The sequence below is a fragment of the Loxodonta africana genome, chromosome 26, assembly GCF_030014295.1.
Source record: "Loxodonta africana isolate mLoxAfr1 chromosome 26, mLoxAfr1.hap2, whole genome shotgun sequence".
In the NCBI taxonomy this organism is placed as follows: Eukaryota; Metazoa; Chordata; class Mammalia; order Proboscidea; family Elephantidae; genus Loxodonta; species Loxodonta africana.
The window spans coordinates 18156201-18175172 of NC_087367.1; the positions used below are offsets into that span (position 1 = coordinate 18156201).

An 18972-nucleotide genomic window follows, 5' to 3' on the forward strand; every position below is an offset into this window, starting at 1 on the left:
CAAATCATGAATGGATACTAAACTGGTAGGTGAAAATCAGATGAGGAATAGTTTATTAATATTATCTCCAAGTATCTCTCCACAAAATAAATACATTAATTACAACATACTTATTAACTTTTCAACGGAGGAGCCTGAAAGACAACATTTCAACCAAGTGATAAAAGTTAACACTACCACTATGACAAGTAAATATTGTATCCTCCTAATATGATGCAGTAAGAATAAGCATCACTTCCGGGGTTTTCTTGCCAACGTATAATCTGAATCTTATCAAAAGGCAACATCAGCCAGCCCAAATTGAAGGACATTTCTACAAAGTAACTAACCTGTAACCTTTTTTTCTGCCCCTAACTTGTACTCTTGAAAAATGTGAGTCAGTAAAGACAACAGAAGACCATGGCACTGTTTCAAACTGAAGGAGACTAAAGAGGCATAACAGCTAAATGTAGTGCACGATACTGGATGGATCCTGGTCCCCTAAAGCCGGTACTGAGACAAATGGGGACATCTGGATGGGTCTGTGGATTAGATGGTAATACTGTATCAATGTGAATTTCCTAATTTTGATGGACATACTGTAGTTACCTAAGGGACTAATATTAACGGATAGTGAGGCATCATATCTGCAATGTACTCTCAACTGGCTCAGAAAAAACATTAGTAATAGGAACAGAGTGTACGTGTATATAATAGAAAGCACATCGAAAGGTCAAATGAAGTATAATGTAAACAAATGGGTAACTCAGGTACATGTACGTGGAAGCTCTCTGTAATATTTTTGCAACTTTCCTGCAAAGTTTGAAATTACTGCAAAATAGTTTTAAAAAAAAAGCAAAATCAATAATCTCTGGCAACACAAATGCTAACTCTATCAGTAAGATGAAAACACATATGGCAATAAATTCTAAGGATTAACTTGGGAAAGGAGAATGAAATACAGCACTTAGTGCTTATGATACCCTGAGGCAAGTTCCACTAGAATCTTCCCTTCTTACTACTAGGAATGTAATCAGGAAAAGAAAGGGGGAAAAAAAAAAAAACACAAGCTTTAACAGACTATTTTCAAATCGTTTCTCTTGGTTGGTTTAATTCGCGTACATCTTCTCTCTGTTGGTAAATCCCTACAGATGTGGTAGTAAATCTTAGGGAGACAGATGTGTGGATATTAGGCTTTGTTTTGGAATACTTAATTGCATTTTTTCTAAGGAAATTAGAAAAGAATTATTTGATAAACATGGAAGAATACTTATCTTTCCTTCTAAATAAAAAGCTCCTTTCTTACCTTCCACCCTTGATTCCAAGTGCTTATCCAACTCTGAATCTTTTTTCATCGCTTCATCTGAGACCTTGGGGGCATTTGAAAAGCAAACTAGCACAATACTCATGTTATCTCGACTTCCCTGTATATTGAAGAAGGAAAATGAAAAAATTATATTTTATATTCTACCAACTTTCCATTATTTACTTCTAAAGAGTTAATTACCTTAAGCAATTATAGTGTATTTAATCACCTAAAATGTATACATTCAACACAATTTTTATTCCAAAGAACAATTTTAAGCACAGTCTGAAGAACAAAGTCTCTAGGTATGGGAAGATCTATATTTTTGGATTTTTTATTCTGTGTAGCTATTCTTCTTATCCACCACCATTCCAAAGCCTGAAAAATGAAGAAAGCTTCACATATATTAAACCTCCTAAACTGGTTCCCACTCAAAATCTTATTCCTATATTCCCAAAGTGGCTTAAGCCCAACAATTACCCTCCCAAACACATGTGCAAATTTTTTCTACCTAATCAGCTCATATCAGAACAATGCCATCACAACTCTCCTGAAATCTCAGACACAGCTAAAAAATGCAGATCAGCACAGTACTCGAGTTAAACTGTGAAACTATAAGCAAAGAAAACATTCAGTCTGAAGCTGTTCTGAGGATGCAGCATCAAACAGTGCCGTTTAACTTAGGAGGCTGAGATACAACCGTGGTCAGATGTATAACTTTCAAAGAAAAGACTTCAGGCTGTTGTACAGAATCACGAAGAGTTTCAGGGTCTTTAGAGAACAATTAAAAATGCTGATTTTTAAGGATATATTTTCCTGCTGTCTTTTAAACCACACCCTCATAAATGATCTATGTTAAAGGAAGCACAGTATATTACTTCTCTATTACCATGAGACTATGAGCAATAAATTAAAAACATCTTCTTCTTACTTTTCTATAGGCATATTACTTTACGTTTCTAAAAACAGTGATTTTTTTTCCCCAGATATTTTTTTTCTGTTTACCACCCCTGAAAACTGTGTCAATGAGGAGGGTAGGCTATTTTGTCTGATAGTGGGGTTTGCCAGTGCCAGTGAAAGAAGCCAAGGACACACCCGGTTATTTCGGCCTAATCTAGGCAGGCACTGCTTGGTTCAGACTTGCCACCTTTCCAGAACCCATATTAAACAATCCAGTATGCAGCCAAAAGGACAGGCAGACCTTGGAGGACTTCTGCCACCATCTCCTAGGTCAATGGAGCAAAGTTCGAAAACAGTAGAGGTTAAGTCTAAGAAGCCTTCAAAAGAAGTATCTCTATCCACAGACTCTAGCGTTTTGATAGGAAGAACTGTCATGAGTCTACAATCAGATTCCCAATACCTGGAAAATCAGAATTTCCAAACTGGGCCAAACTAATCTCATTCTTTCATGAAACCCACCAAAAAGTCCATAATGGCTTAATATTAAAAATAGTGTATGAAGATGTATAGTTTTGAACAACAAAAAAGGATTCAATATATGGCACAGGAATCAGGCATTTACCATAGAAGTTCAGGTCAAACAAAAATTTAAAACTGTACCATGGATCTTATTCAAGAGTCAAGCATTACTATAACACTAATGATTTTTTAAAAAGCAGTTTCATTAATAAGCAGAATTAACACCTTAGATTTTTAGATATCTAGTTTTTCCTAACCATTTTCTATTTCGGTAACAATAACATGAAAACTTCATCAATTTCATTATATATATATATATATATATATATAATTTCCATTAGATTTTATAAGTTATAGAATACAGATCTAACCAGTTGGAAGATAAACCAAAAGATAGTTTCGAGAAGTTTACTCCTCCCCACCCCTCGCCAAGATATCTAAAGGAAATAACTCACATTTATATCTTGGGCATTTGTGACTTCAGTGATGCTCCTTCTATTCTATATAAAGGTGATTTTCTTCAAACACAAAGTATGCTTTTAAAAGGCCCTCCCCTTTGTGTGTATTGTCTTCTAGAGACAAATCATCCTTGCATGATTGAGTATACACTTTTCATTAAGTCCCGAGAATTAAATGAACATGTTTTAAAAACAAAAGACACATCTTGGAGAACTAAAGCAGTTATTCAAATATTTAAAGACTGGCTACTTGACACCAGTACAGCAGTACCATGTTAAGGAATGAGAACGTTAATAGATAGGTTAAAGTAGCCAGCGCCACAGAACCAAGTCTTAGCATAGGTACTAGGTTGTGAGCACAATCTTCATAACTGCCATGGTCAGTAAGTAAAAGAATATCTGCTAAGTGAACCATCAATATTCTTCATTTTTTTTAAGTCAAAAAAATTTTTAACACTTTCCCTGGCATATACTACGATTACCAAAGCAACAGCCAAGGTGAAGAATAGACCAGTTGCACCCATCCATGAAAAGATGAAGACTATAATTACTTTTTTTCAAAGAATATTCACTTCTCCCACCCTTACCTTATTCTTTCAGCCCATATTTCTTCTCCTTTATATAAATTTACCTCTTTGTTTCATAACTACCATCAACAGAACTAAAATTTATGGAGGTCTGTAAAGCAGATACTGTTCAAAAACTCACCAAGAGCTTTGGTCCCAACAATCCCATGAGGAAGACATCATCCCTATTTTATAAATATGAAGAAACTGAGGCTTTGCCCAAATTCACACTAAGTGGCATACCAGAACTTAAAACCCAGCTTTCTGGTTCCAGAGCCTATGTTCTTAACACTAAACTCAATGTGCAAAAAGTGCACCAAGAAGCTCTGGGATACCACAGCACACTCGCAGAAGCAGGGGGGGCTACTTTAAATGAAGGGGAAACACAGAGATAGTCAACATCTGTGGACACTGCAAACTGGCTCAACCTAGCTCAAGGTAACTCACAGTTTCAACATTAAATAATGCTACATTCCTCTCAATGATATATCTTTGCAAAGCTGAGACTCTGGGGGCTGCAGTGATAAAAAGTTCCCGCAAAAATCAACTGTGAAACAGGAAATGAGGGTGGTGATGTCCAATGATTCCAAGGTTTGAGAAGGTATGCAATGCCCAGCTGATGCACACGTCCCACTAATAATTGGGTTTTAAAAGAATGAATAAAAATGTATTTTTTCTTCAATGTATATGTATAATTTTGTTGGGACATATACACTCATTAAGTTGTTTGGATCTACTTACTAAGTTTGGTCAAGTAGTGCTGTGAAAACACTGAGATACTAAGGGCTCTACGAAACAAGAAAGGTTGGGAACCTCTGCATTACACTGCACTGCTTTACATCAGTCCTTCTGCAACCTCAAAACACTGAACGCGCCCCATTCTACGTCTACTTTCGCATTACTTGAGATTACATTTTCTGAACATTACATTGGAAAGGACCTAAGTTCAGAGCTAAACAGTTATTTCTGAAGGATATATAAGCACATTTTCCATGTTGTTATCAAAAATCTGCATTGATAGTACCTTTGGAAAAGAAATCATTATTTTCCTTCGTTTTTACCTAACTATTGAGTACTAGCTCATGTTCTAACATAAACTTCTGATAGCTGGTATATAAACTAAATTCAGGGAAATCAGTATTTTAAAAGAATAAATTAAAGAAATATTGACTTGACTTACAATTTACATAAGAAAAACAAAGCGGTATGGTAACATGCACAGTACTACCCATTTCTGTAAAATGCAAGCAAAGAAAAAAAGTCTTGAAAGAAAGCTCTATTTTTATGCTTATGTATGTTGAATAAACATAGAAAAACATTTGGAAGTTCACAGAGCAAACTGTTAATAGTGCTTACCTAAGGGGGATGAGACTAGAAATGAGGAAAATAAAGATTAACAACTTTACTTCAAACATCTTTGCATTTGTTACAAAAAATACTAATTGAAAAAAAAAAAAAAGAAGAAGAAGAAGAGTCTTAACGTTTCCCTTGGGGAAAAAAAAATTCAGACCAAAAAAAAGATTCTTTAGCAAACTCTTCTGGGAAACATTGGTAACAGAAATACCAAGTGTGAATCAGAAAACTTGGATTCTAGTCTCAGCTTCCACACTCACCAAGTACATAACTTAGGGCTATCTTTTAATGTCCAACACCCTCTATTTCCTTACTGGCATACTGGAAATAAAAAAGTTCATTTTCTTCAGCTCAGGTTACCATAAGGTTTGAAAAAAAATATGAGCATGATTTACAAGCTATAAAGGGCTATGCAAATATCAATTACATATTCTATACAACCTTAAGTTAGTTGGCATTAAACACCATGAATTTGGCAATAAAATGAGAAGGCTGCTTTCTTAGGGACCATTCTCCTCTAAAGTTAAATACTTAAATAGGACAACACTTAACCAGAGTCATCCATACTTACAGCTTAATATTGTTAAACTACATATCTGAAAAATTATCATCATCAACAATAATGATGCTGGCTATACCTGGCACGGTTGTTGTAAAAACTAAATGAGTTAAACTATGTGCAAAGTGCTGAGAACAGCCTCTGGCTCACAGAAAGCATTAACTTATCAATATGGTTGTGATTATGACCATGATGATTATCACAGTCTACCAAGATTCCATAAACTAACCAATCAAAGTGCTCTGTAAACTGCTAAGGCTTGACAAGTGTTAGAAGTGTGAGAAAACGTTAAGACTTCATTTAAATCTCCTATCAGAAAACACCTATTCAAGGACTGGATCTCCTCTCTCTCCCCTTAAACAGCTAACATCTACGGAGCAAAGCCACGTGTAAAGCACTGGGCTCAATGCTTTATGTGGATTTTTAAATCTTTTTTTTTAATTCAATCTTTCAGATGGAATTAAAATTAATTACCTTCTATTTTAAATACATTCTGTTTGTAATATTGCTATCCCTTGATCTTATAAACAACTGAAACGACAAAATTATGGCATTAAAAAAGCAGAAACAGAAAGGCTTAATTCCATAAGTAACTTTCAGTGGTTAAAGAATTCCTAAGTCTGTTATGCTTCTATACAAAATAGCTAACTAGCTTCTGAAAACTGGTACAGTTTGAAGGCAGCTTCTTCCAGAGGAGCTGTGATGACCCACTCCCACTAAAACTGAATGATTCATGCGCCCCAACCTCTTGTCCCTGACACTATCATTCCTCATTTCAGAGAGGCCAAAACTCTATCTAAAACTTTTTAACACCATCAACAGTGAATACTTAATCACCTTAAACTGATAAAGCTATCCAGTGAAGATACATCACCAGATTCATTTAAATACTAGTCAGAGAGGTGGGGTCAAAATTCCTGAAAACTCATCCACTTGTCTACTTTACAAACTTGTTTCCTTACTCCAAATTACAGACCTAATAGGCTTTTGGCAATTCTCTCAAAACTGTTGTTGTTAACTGCAATGAGTCAAGCCAGACTCCGGGCAACCCCCTGAGCAACAGAACGAAAAGCTGCCAAGTCCTGCACCATCTCCATGATGGGTTGTGGATCTGACCGTTGTGATACATACGGTTTTCACTGGTTGATTTTCAGAAGTAGCTTGCCAGATTTTTCTTCCTACTCTGTCTCAGTCTGAAGCTTTGCTGAAACCCATTCAGCATCAGAGCGAGATGCAATCCCCTTCGCCGACAGGTGATGGTTGTGCATGAGGTGTGCCCGCCAAGAAGAGAACCTTGGTCTACAGCGTGGACGGTAAGAATTCTATCACTGAATCACCAATACCCACATCCCTCAAAACTAAATGTCATTAATTCTATAGAATGCAATGCAGCCAAGTAAAGTTATATAGATCAATACTTACAGACATGGAGATCTCACTATAAAATTACTGCTGAATGAAAAAGCTGGTTGCAGAATACCAAGCACAATGTTTAAAGAAAGTACACGTTTACCAGCAGATAAGACTGGAAAGATACACCTCAAAACAATGAAAGCCAACCTGAGTGGGTAGCATAATTTTGAGGGTTTCTTTATATTTTCGGTATTTTTTTTTTTTAACAAGCATATATTGTTATAATGGAAGGGAGAAAATGCTGTTTTCATTTGATAGTCGGGCAAAACAACTTATGTCTGCTTGCATCTCAAAAAGCTACTAGTCAGAATCATCTCATTTAGAGTCCAAGGAGAAAGAAATTTCTAATACCACTTGCAATCTGATCACTGACAACGATCAGTACTTCTGTACTTAACTCATCCTGAGAAGTAAAAGGATACAGTACTCTTGTGGGAAAAAAAAAAAAATTAAGAGGAGCCAGAGGTACCATCACGAGAACCTTTCAGGAAAAAAGCTGTCCAATGGTAACACCAGCTCTTAAATTGCTCTATTTGAAGTTCTCTCTTTGCAACCTATGGAGAAGTAGTACATCCTTCATCGAAATCTGGACATTTGCATAGACTCAAAGATCCTCCAGGTGGCACAGCGGTTAACAGCCTGGCTGCTAACCAAAGGTCGGTAGGTAGTTTGAATCCACCAGCCACTCCCTGGAAACCTTATGGGGCAGTTCTACTCATCATATAGGGTTGCTATGAGTTGGAATCGACTCGAAAGCAACAGGTATTTTTTAAAGATCCTTCTTGAGAAACATTTTTGGCTATACTTGTAGCTTCCAAAGCAACTCACCTGATGGGAAAACAGAATGGTTCTCCATCTACACAGGATAGATAAGTCAGACTCATATAGCAAAAAGTCAGTTTTGCCTTGGTATCTTTTCAACTAGAGCCATAAAACACTTGCACACTCCAGGCACCGGCCAAATAACTCAAATTTTAATTGACTGCTACATAGCAGGTGCTGTCAGAAAACCTACTGTAAACAACTGAATATTTTAAACACATAAAAGCCAAGTGCAAATTACTCTGCATTTTTTTTTTCTATCACTGTATCAAGACTCATAGAAAATTCAATGTTCCACAGGAATTTTTCACAATATTACATTTTATTTTTTTTTTCATTGTTAATGATTAAAAAAAAAATCTATAGAGGAAAAGAATTTTTCTATCTTCTACGAAAGTACTACATATTACTCACCACGTCATATAATATTACTTACACACAGTGTCACGTGTAAGTCTCTTGTAGATTTTATTGCCAGGAAAAGCTTCTTTTCTGAGACAATGAGAAATACACGACTCATGCTTTCACTTTAGTTTCTGTCTTGGCTGCTAGGAAGCTCGGAACTAAATTGCAAAACTATACTTAGCCTAGGTTTCTGGCATATCTTGCAATATTTTATGTGGCTATTGATCTTTTTTTTTATTGATCTTTTAGTATATCTAGTACAGAATTCTACTATATACATATTTTAACAAACTGCTTCCCAAGAGGCACAAGAAGGCTATTGCCAATGTCGAGGAATTAAATCAAACTCCATAATTCTGAATACCAACAAACCATTAAGTACTTAAGTAACGAAAAATGCTACAATCTCATTAAACTTAATTTTCAAATAGAAGGTTTGGGAGAACAGGGATGGCAGGAAACAGCAAAACCAATTCTGGGGAAGAAAGTATATGAAAATATACAGGTCTTCCCTAATCAAACCCTAAAATTCTTTTTAAATTTAAGATTGTTTATTTTACTTACCCATGCTATTCAAAATCAATAGGGCATTTTAATTATAACAAAAAAATGTACATACCTTATGTAAACAAGTGTCCACTACCCAATTGCACACATTTTCCAGGTCATCAGATACCTCAAGCCTAGATTTAACAAATTCACAGAGCTCCTCGTTACTCATAACATCCCAGATCCCATCGCAAGCCAAGATGATAAATTCATCCTCTTCTGCTCTTAAAATTTCGTAAACCTCAGGCTCTGGAGAAACAAGTTGTTCTGTTGGGCCCTTGCCATCGACACACTTGTAATCATAGTCCCCCAGAGCACGAGACACTGCTAATGAACCATTAACACGCTGTATCATGACACTGCCTCCTGCATTTTGGATTCGCTCCTTCTCCCTTGGATTGCAAGGTTTGTGATCCTGGGTAGAAAAGCAGACTTGTCCATTCCTATACAGCACAGCACGTGAATCACCACAGTTGATAAAGTAAATATGTTTAGGAGAAATCATAACTCCCACTGCCGTTGAACCACTCCTATCCATCCCATTTCTGAGGTCTGAAAAGTTACGCATGTATTCATCAATTTTCAAGAAGCCAGTTCTGATACCATTCTTGACATTTTCCACTGAAGGCTCAAAAGCAGATCCTGATTTTCCCGCTGCCCTAAAGTCTTCATTATTAGTAATGTGTTCTAATAAATGCGTGGAGCAGTAATTTGCCACTCGGGATCCGGCATGACCATCATAAACAGCAAAAAATGACCAGTCTTCCAAGCCGTGAGGAATACCCACGACAGCTGTGTGGGCGTCTTCCATTTCCACTCTCCATCCTTGCATGCTACTCAGGCCGTAGCGTAAACCATTCCCAGCACCGTGAGCATTATGTTTCTCAGTTTTGGGCTTATCCAAAAAGGCACCCATGTTTAGTAATGAATCTGAAAGAAAAAAAAAATTGTAGGTGTTAAATGTTTAAATTCAATACAATATGTACCTACAATATTCCACCTACTCTCTAGTAATTCCTATCTCAATATATATTACCTCTTAATTATAGTAACATCCTAATTGATTGAAATGCAAAACAAAAGAAATTTTCCCCATGCATCTTTCTTTTAGCATACCCAAAATCCAGTGCCGTCAAGTCGATTCCGACTCATAGCGACCCTATAGGACAGAGTAGAACTGCCCCATAGAGTTTCCAAGGAGCGCCTGGTAGATTCGAACTGCTGACCCTTTAGTTAGCAGCCGTAGCACTTAACCACCATGCCACCAGGGTTTCCTCTTTTAGCGCAGTGGTTTCTTAATCCTAGTACCTTAGAATCACCAGACAATCAAATCAGAATCTCTAAGAGCGGAACACAGATATCTGCAGTTTTTTAAAAGCCCCTCTGATGATTTCAGAAACGCTGGTGGCATAGTGGTCAAGAGCTACAGCTGCTAACCAACAGGTTGGCAGTTCAAATCCACCAGGTGCTCCTTGGATACCCTGTGGAGCAGTTCCACTCTGTCCTATAGGGTCACTTTGAGTCGTAATCAACTTGACGGCAGTGGATCTCTGGTGATTTCAAGGTCCAGCCAAGGTTAAGAACTACTATTCTAGGAGAAAGAAAAGCCAAGATAATAAGCTTGGTTAAGAATTTTTTTTTTAATTCCACTTAAACAATAAATCTAAGGTTGACATAAACTCCAGCCTCATCTTATATGAGCCTGAACAATGAGAATATTCAGAACGGTGCATTATCTTGTTTAATATACTAAAGGAGGCAAGTATGCTAACATATTTTAGAAAGACTTCCAAAACATGTATTGAAATCAAAATTGCTTTTCTAGTGATAAATATTTGTCTAGCATCTCTTTGCTTTACTATTCACACAAAAAAGTAGTCTTTATTACTGAAACACAATGAGCGAATGAACACCCCGGGTAAGGTATGTTAGAAATACCTATACTTTTACCAGCCTCGAAGCAAATCTTCCACACTGTGTCTATCTGTTCTGACACTGATTTCTTCACATCAGCAAAGTTTACTAGGCCTACTGCAAAGGCATTTGCTGACGGAGGAATGCATTTTAACTTTTTGCCATATGTTTCATGTACTATTTCAGTCATTTTGATCTAAGTAGGGAAAAACAAGGGTTTTCCCAGAGGTACAGCTTTCTTGTCTTACTATTAAGTGAGAAACCTCAAAGGACTTTCTAAACATTCATAGTGAAATTTTGTAAAGTACTGGAGTAAGAGTTGTATGGATTTATCAGACCTCTCTGAAAAAACTCCTAAAGGTTACTCTTTATCCTCAGAATGCTTAGTTTTTAAGTGTTCTGCTAATTTTTTATGATTTCCTACTATCATTTAGCTTTATTTCAAGATACAAGTACACTTAGGCAAGGTTACAGTTCTTCTAATAGCAAATACAGACCCCTATTTCAAACAGTCTTCTTAACAACCTCAGATTTTCTCAAGGACGTATTTGTTAGGTCTGACTATTTTTTTTATATCATAGTTTTTATGCCATAATAAGAGCTCACACTCGAATTAGGAGACCTATCAATTCTAACATTTTTTGTGTTGTATACCCATGTGTGCTTTATTAGAATTACATTCAATCTGAATTTTATAATTCTCTTTTACAGTCACTTATCCATTTTTTGAAGATAGTTTAATTAAAATTAGATCATTTAAAAATCAATGTAATCACATGTAAATTGCAATATGATATACCAAACCCGTTGTAGTCCAGTCGATCTCGACTCATAGCCCGACTCACAGCGACCCTACAGGACAGAGAAGAACTGCCCCCATAGGGTTTCCAAGCAGTGCCTGGTGGATTCAAACTGCCAGCCTTTTGGTTAGCAGCTGTAATTCTTAACTGCTACCCCACCAGGGTTTCCTATGATATACCAATTAATACAAATCAGGGAGTGAAGACTCTACCAGACCATTGGACATACTACCAGGGTGGAGAAGACAAAGTCAGTTACTATGTTAAAAGTAGTTTAATCACCTTTTCCAAGACAAAAGACAATAAAGAGAAGTTCTGGGTTTTTTGTTGTTGCTGTTGTTTTTAAAATGAACACAAATAGATCGTTCCGCACACCCACTTTAGAGATCACTGGTCTATACAACTCTGTGGGCTTCAGAGTTTTTACAAGGCTGAGAATACGTACACAGGAAGCATTGTCTGAAGACTGAACAAACAATGTCCTCTACACGTGTCTCCTTTTCCATTGCCTTATTTAAGAAAAACACATTATTGTACACACAGGGGCATATTATTATTCACTTTTTTATATATAATTTATTTTTGTTTTTGTTGAGAATATACACAGAACATATGCCAATTCAACAATTTCTACAAGTACAATTCAGTGACATTGATTAAGCTGAGTTGTGAAAACATTCTCGCCCTCCTTTCCTACTATTTACTTTTAATCAATAAAAAAAAATTATATAGTAATTGTACTATGAAGTAACAATCTGAGAAATTATACCTTAACAGGGGTCCTTTTATCTGAAAGTGGAAACCCTGGTGGCACAGTGGTTAAGAGTTCAGTTCGGCTGCTAACCAAAAGGTCGGCAGTTCAAATTCACCAGGCGCTCCTTAGAAACCCCAGGAGGCAGTTCTACTCTGTCCTCTAGGGTCGCTATGAGTTGGAATCAACTCGATGGCAACGGGTTTGGGTTTTTTTTGTTTTGTTTTTTTTTTATATCTGCAAGTGGGAGCAGGAAGTGGCAGTCTGCTTCCGTAAAGATTACAGCCTTGGAAACCCTATGGGGCAGTTCTACTCTGTCCTATAGGATCGCTATAAGTCAGAATCGACTCAACGGCAATGGGTTTGGTTTTGGTTTTTTATACCTGAAAAGCTTGAGGACCATTTTTTATTTAAGTAATTTACTTAAATCACTTTAAGTGATTCCTTTAAGTCAGTTCAGACTCATGATAACCCCATGTGTTTCAGAGCAGAACTGCTCCATAGGATTTCTTTGTAATCTTTACAGAAGCAGATCGCCAGGCTTTTCTTCCATGGTGTCACTGGGGGGGGGGGGGGGGGCGGTGTTCAAACCATCAACCTTTAGTTTAGTTGTTGAGCACAAACCATTTGTGCCAACCAGGGAGCTCCCAATCACACTATAAAAATCACTTAAAAGATTTCAAGTGTTCATATAGCACTGAATTCTTTTAAAATTTTTTTTTCATTTATAACCAGTGTCATAAAACACAAAAATAAATTACACATACTTTTGATGTTTCAATTAAATTAAAAATGCATATAACAATAGTCATTCATTCAAGTATTTTCTGAGCACCTACTACATAGTCTTATGGTGGAAGACATAGAATAGTAAACAGGTTATAACAGCACACTGTGATATGACGTACCATGGAATAAGTATAGGTATGCCCAGAAGAGGTGCCAAAAAAAGCCCTGCATAGTTAAAAATTTTTTCAAAGGCAGAAACCAAGCTGATACCTGAGAGAGCAGAAGAAGGAATTAAGCAGCACATACAAAGACTTAGAAAAGTACAGGCACAGTTACATGGTTCCACTTAACTGGATCTGGCTGTTAACATGTGTTTTGAGGGGCAAAGCACTAGTACTGAAATATATTCTAAGAATAACATTATTTCCTGCTGAGATGTCCATTATCTACTTATCTTGGAATCACGGATTTGGGAACCCAACATTTCACTCCCTTCTTGCCTGGGCAAGCATAACCTAAGAGTAAGCAAACCCAACTGAGGACAATTGTGCTCTTCCTTGAGAACAACAAATCCGGAAGAAAAGTTCTAGAGGCCCTAGAATTTAGACAGGTCTCTACAGTCTAAACTCTTCTTCTCCAGAACAGGCCTTCATACAAAAAACCCTGATATCCTCGAGTTTGCTTACAAGCTAACTCTGAAGAGGGAGCAGTCAAAACACAGCTAAAAGGTACAAATACTAAAATTGAAATTCTGCTACAATGTCCAAAATAAGGTCAAATACACACAAAGGTACATATTCAGAAGATACTAACACCACTCACTACTGGATTGTTAAAACACTTGCAAAACTGACTATAAAGCAGCATTTCGGGTTCCCTTATTCCTAAATCCTTCTTTAGCTCACTCAATTTTTTAAAGGCTAAGTAATTTCCTCAGAAACTCATTTCTACTCTTTAGGTCAAATGGATCCACATCACAGAGACTAGAAAGCAACTATGTTTTCTCTTTCCCCTGAAACATACCTAGGCAATAGAATTTCATCTAAAGTTCTTGGTTGCTGGAGAAGATAAAAGGCTAATCTCCAACTTAAAGAAAAAAAAAAAAAAACAGACCAAAATTCAATGGAAAAATTGTCTATTCTTCCTAAAAATATTAAATATAGTGTATTCTGTTAATACTGTGACTATGACAGTAAATTCTCTGAAAAAGAACAAGAAAAATAATATGAAGCCTTGTTTAAAATAAAAACTTATTTTGAATTTAAACTTACAGTTTCAAGCCCCTTGCCTCTGTCAGCAAAGATGTGGCTGATTTATTCTCACCAATCACGTCGTGAGTGGGGCATCCTCACCATGAGACTGCCCTCGGTTTACAATCAAGCCCAACCATATATCTCATTTATGAACTAAATTGACAGCACAGTAGAAAACAGTCAACAGGTCATCAGAGAATAGTTTGATATTTTTCAAAATAGGAAGTCACTTATACATATAAAAGTGAAAAAAAATTTATTGTACTAAGCATTTATAGTAACTGCTACTGTGACCCAAAATCAACAGAAGAACTATTTTTGTCTAGCAGGATGTGCACATTTATTTCTTTTTGAACTATGCCCTCTCTCCTTAACTATCTTACAGCTCTGCTAAGTGATATATCCTTCCTGAAGAGCCAGGTTCAGGTCTTACCTTCTCCAGAAATCCTCTCCAGATGTTCCTTCTAGTGAACGTCATTACCATTTACTTCTTCATCCTCCATTAACGCTCAGCACATGCTACTCTGCATAACTGATGACCCTCTGAGGATGCCCTACGTATTCCCAAATAGTAATTTATGTTTGTGTCCCTGCCAAAACAAGTACTGAATAAATGTTTGATGATTAAAAAAAAAAAAAGATCGAGTGATATGATTCAACAAAGCAACACTTCCCTCCCCGCTAAATGTGGTATTTGCTATCTGGCCTTTACCATAAGGCCACACTTCTCTAGAGCTGGGGTGGAAGAACATTCCTTCTACCATACTGGAAAGAGAAAGGCCTAAGGCAAAAACAACTCATCACTTCAGTGTGGTGTAAGGACTTTATTCTTTTAGATCAAGACTTGCGGGCGGGGGGGGGATCATCTAGGAATGAGATCTAGGTCAATGGATGCTAAAACGGTATCCGCCACATGCAGGTAGTCCAGGAGCTATACTATATGAAGAAGCTATGCTCAGAATACAAGGCACAAATGATATTATGTATTTGATTACTATGCTTTACGTTTACTTCCCTTTGGATGTCCTCTACCCTTCGAAAAAGTTTAGAGATTCTTACCTTGTCTCAAATATCTTACATGAAATTAAGGGGGAAAAGTCTCATGCCCATGTCAAGATAAGGTATCAAAGGTAAAACTGAATATTCTCCACGTCCCTGAAGCAGGTATTAGAGAGCAGTGGGAATAAGGAGTAGAATCTCCCTAAGGGGAGACGTTGGCTTAAGTAAACCTTGGCTTAAACAAAAATCCAGCTTTTCATTCTGTGGTACATGGGATCACCATGAGTCAGAGTTGACTCGAAGGCATCTATCTACCTACCTACCTATCTATTATATACATTTTTTCTTAGAGGGGATCAAAGTAAATCAGATTCTCAAGTAACTTAATAGCAAAAACAGAAGAAAAACAGTCAACCTAAAGGCCCAGAATCATTTAAGTTTTACCTAATCCAAGCTTACCTCTAAATGAGCTAAAATACCTAAAGATGCATCGGTCAAAATGAAAGGCTGAACGTATTTGTCTCTTATGTGTCTGAAAATCCCAGTACACTATGAAAAAGGGAATATTTAAATCCTCAAAAATAAAAATGAGAGAGGAGACAATAGAACTGAATTTTGGAGGCCAGAAAGCAGAAGAACCAGTACTAACTGACTTAGCGGAATACTAAACAAGTTGTGAGGAAAGCAAGAAGCAGCCTGGCTTAAACTGCCTGACCACACCAAAAGGCTCAGCTTTTAGGGGCACCTCTGTTTTTTTTTCTAGAAGTGGAAGTGAAACTGGGGCTAAATGCAGATTGAAAGTCTGTTTAAAAAGTAGATCTCCCCTCCCTCAACTCACCTCAGCAATTCAGCTTGGCTAAGTGAATGCGTAATAAGGTTAAAGAACTTATATATTCGAATTTGGTGCTGGTGAAGAATACTGAATCTACCTGGGACTGCCAGAAGTACAAACAAATCTGTTTTGAAAAAAGCACAGCCAGAATGCTCCTTAGAAGCAAGGATGACACAACTTCAATCCTACGTACTCTGGACATTTATCAGCAGGGCACCAGTCCCTACAGAAGAACATTACACTTGGTAAAGTAGTGGGTCAGAGAAAAAGAAGATGATGCTTAACGAGATGGACTGACACAGTGGCTGCAACAACGGGCTCAAACACAGCAAAAGGTTGTGAAGATGGCACAGGACTGGGCACACAGTGGCACACCCTGTTGTATACAGGGTCAGTATGGGTCGGAACTGACTGGACACCACCTAATGACAACAAATGAATGCTGCTCCTTTATTCCCTAAAGGCTTATTTTCTGAAGAAGGTAAAACAGGGCCTCTGAACTGTGAACATCATGCAAAGATGAGGGCAAAAGGCTAAACTTAAAATATGGAATTAAGTTTATGTACTTACTGTTACATATACTATCCTTTTCAGGCACTCAGCTCTCTAAATATTGGCAAACCAGATTTATACCCTCTAAGAAGCCCTGGTGGCCCTGGTGGCCCAATGGTTAAACACTAACCAAAAGGTTGGCAGTTTGAATCCTGCCAATGGCTCCACAGGGAAGACCTGGTGATCTGCTTCAGTAAAGATTACAGCCTAGGAAATCATACGGGACAGTTCTACTCTATCATACTGAGTTGCTATGAGTCAAGTATCAACTCAACAGCACCTAATAACAAACAAAAAATGAGAAGAGTTGAGAGAATCTCACCAGGTCTAGGTGAAAGATTTAAAAGTACTAACACTGGAGGTCCCCTCCCTCCCCCAAAAAAGAGGCCCAGCTAAATCACCCTGTAGTAAACCCCCTGGCCAACAAATCCCACTGACAGGCACAGCGCTTCAATTAGCTATTTAATACCCACTTTAAAATTTAAAATTAAAAAAAAAAAATTTTTTTTTTTTAAATATAGGTGGCCATGGTCAGACACGGAAGAATTTTCCTAATATCAAAGACAGAGACCAAAGCAAGCAGAAAAGGGCTTCCTGGAAGAGAAAGAGAAGAATTTTTAAGGAAAGAAGGGAGTAAAGAAGAAAGCAAGCACGAAAAGTCCTTTCAGAAAGATAAGTTTTTGAATCCATTAGATAAGAGGATGCTATGAAAAGGAAAAAAAGAACATTCAGAGAACAAAAGAGCTCTTGAAAAGTAAAAATATAATTGTAGAAGAGAAAGTTGGGAAAATAAAATTTGAAAAAAAAACTCCCAGATATTAGAGTACAAAACAGAGATGGTAAACTGGGAGATGAGCAGCACAGGAGCTTCAAAAGCCAAAATACATGGCAAGCTAGAGCAAAAAAATAATTTCAAAAAATAATCTTAAGAAAAGTCGCAAAGTGAAGGGCCTAAGTTTCAGGATTAAAAAGGCCCACCCTTTGGCAAGCATGACAGATGAAAACAGACATATACCGAAGCACAGTAGCCAAAATTTCAGGACACCAGCAATAGGGAGAAGAGCTGATAAGCTTTCAGAGGCGGAAAAAGCTTTCGTACAAAAACTCAAAAATAAGAATGGCACTGGTCTGGACTAGGGGGATATTTTGAGATTGAATTAGTGACTAGTACATCAAACATTGAACAAAAGTTATTAACTTTAGAGAAAACAAGAAGTTATACAAGAGTTAAAAAGTAATCCCATCTTGAAAGGGTGAGGACGGACAGCAAGCTAGGGGGGAGGAACGTGTAGACAAAGAGCAAAATCTCACTTGCATAATGGGAGGTCAATAAATATTTCCTATCCCAAACAAAACTGAAAAATCAAGAAGTAGCAGTTGAAGTACATCATTTGAATTTGTGAAGATAAATTCCAAAAGAATCAACTGTAAGAGTTCAAAATGGTTACTTCTGGGGAACTCAATTTTTCTTAACAAGGCTTATAGAACTAACTGCTTCTTTAAACTATTTAAATGTATATGTTTAATTAAAAAAAAAAGGATCAAGTAAAGCAACAGCACATTATTTGAAAAGAACTAGGAGTTGCACTTCAGATCACAAGCTAATTTCCCTAATGAGAAGCTGGACTGTATCAATAACTCAGCATCGGGACTGAGGGAAGTCTCATTAAGAACCCACAACACACAGATGACACAACCTTGCTTGCCGAAAGTGAACGGGACTTGAAGCACTGAGGAAGGTCAAGGACCACAATCTTCACCACGGCTTACGCCTGAAAATGAAGAAAACAAAAATCGTAACAACTGGACCAATAAACATCATAATAAATGGAGAAAAAAACTGAAGCTGTCAATAATTTCATTCTACATGGATCAACATTGACGTCCACGGATACAGCTGTCAAGAAATCAAATATTGTATTGCACTGGACAAATCTGCTTTAAAGTTTTTAATAAAACCGATTTAAAAACTGCTTTAAATCTTTAAAGTTGTTAAAAAGCAGCTGCGGTCTTTTTTAGTCATCTCACATACATGTGAAAATTGGACAATGAAAAAGGAAGACAGAAGAATTAATGCCTTTGAATAGTGGTGCTGGCAAAGAATACTGAATATATTATGGACTTCCAGAAAAATGAACAAATCAGTCTTAGAAGAAATACAGTCAGAGTTTTCCTTAGAAGTGAAGATGGCAAAACTTCTGCTTGCTTACTTTGGACACATCACCAGGAAAGACCGATCACTAGAAAAGAACATCAGGCATGGTAAAGTAGAGTCAGCAAAACAAGGAAAACCCTCCGTGAGATGGACTGACA

The 18972-nt window shown here is 37.0% G+C and overlaps 1 protein-coding gene across 5 annotated transcripts in view; it reads right to left on the minus strand.

Moving 5' to 3' along the window:
- Positions 1–18972, minus strand: part of PPM1B (protein phosphatase, Mg2+/Mn2+ dependent 1B) — an 83988-nt gene that overhangs the window by 21538 nt on the left and 43478 nt on the right. For 4 of the 5 annotated variants that reach the window (XM_064277146.1, XM_003416103.4, XM_023555328.2 and 1 more), the window contains exons 2-3: positions 8900–9759; positions 1286–1403 (exon numbers count right to left, since the gene is read on the minus strand). In XM_064277146.1, the coding sequence (XP_064133216.1) occupies positions 1286–1403; positions 8900–9759 (978 nt within the window). Of the gene's footprint in view, positions 1–1285; positions 1404–8899; positions 9760–18356; positions 18432–18972 lie in introns of all 5 variants that reach the window. The other variant, XM_023555329.2, reaches the window with a different exon arrangement.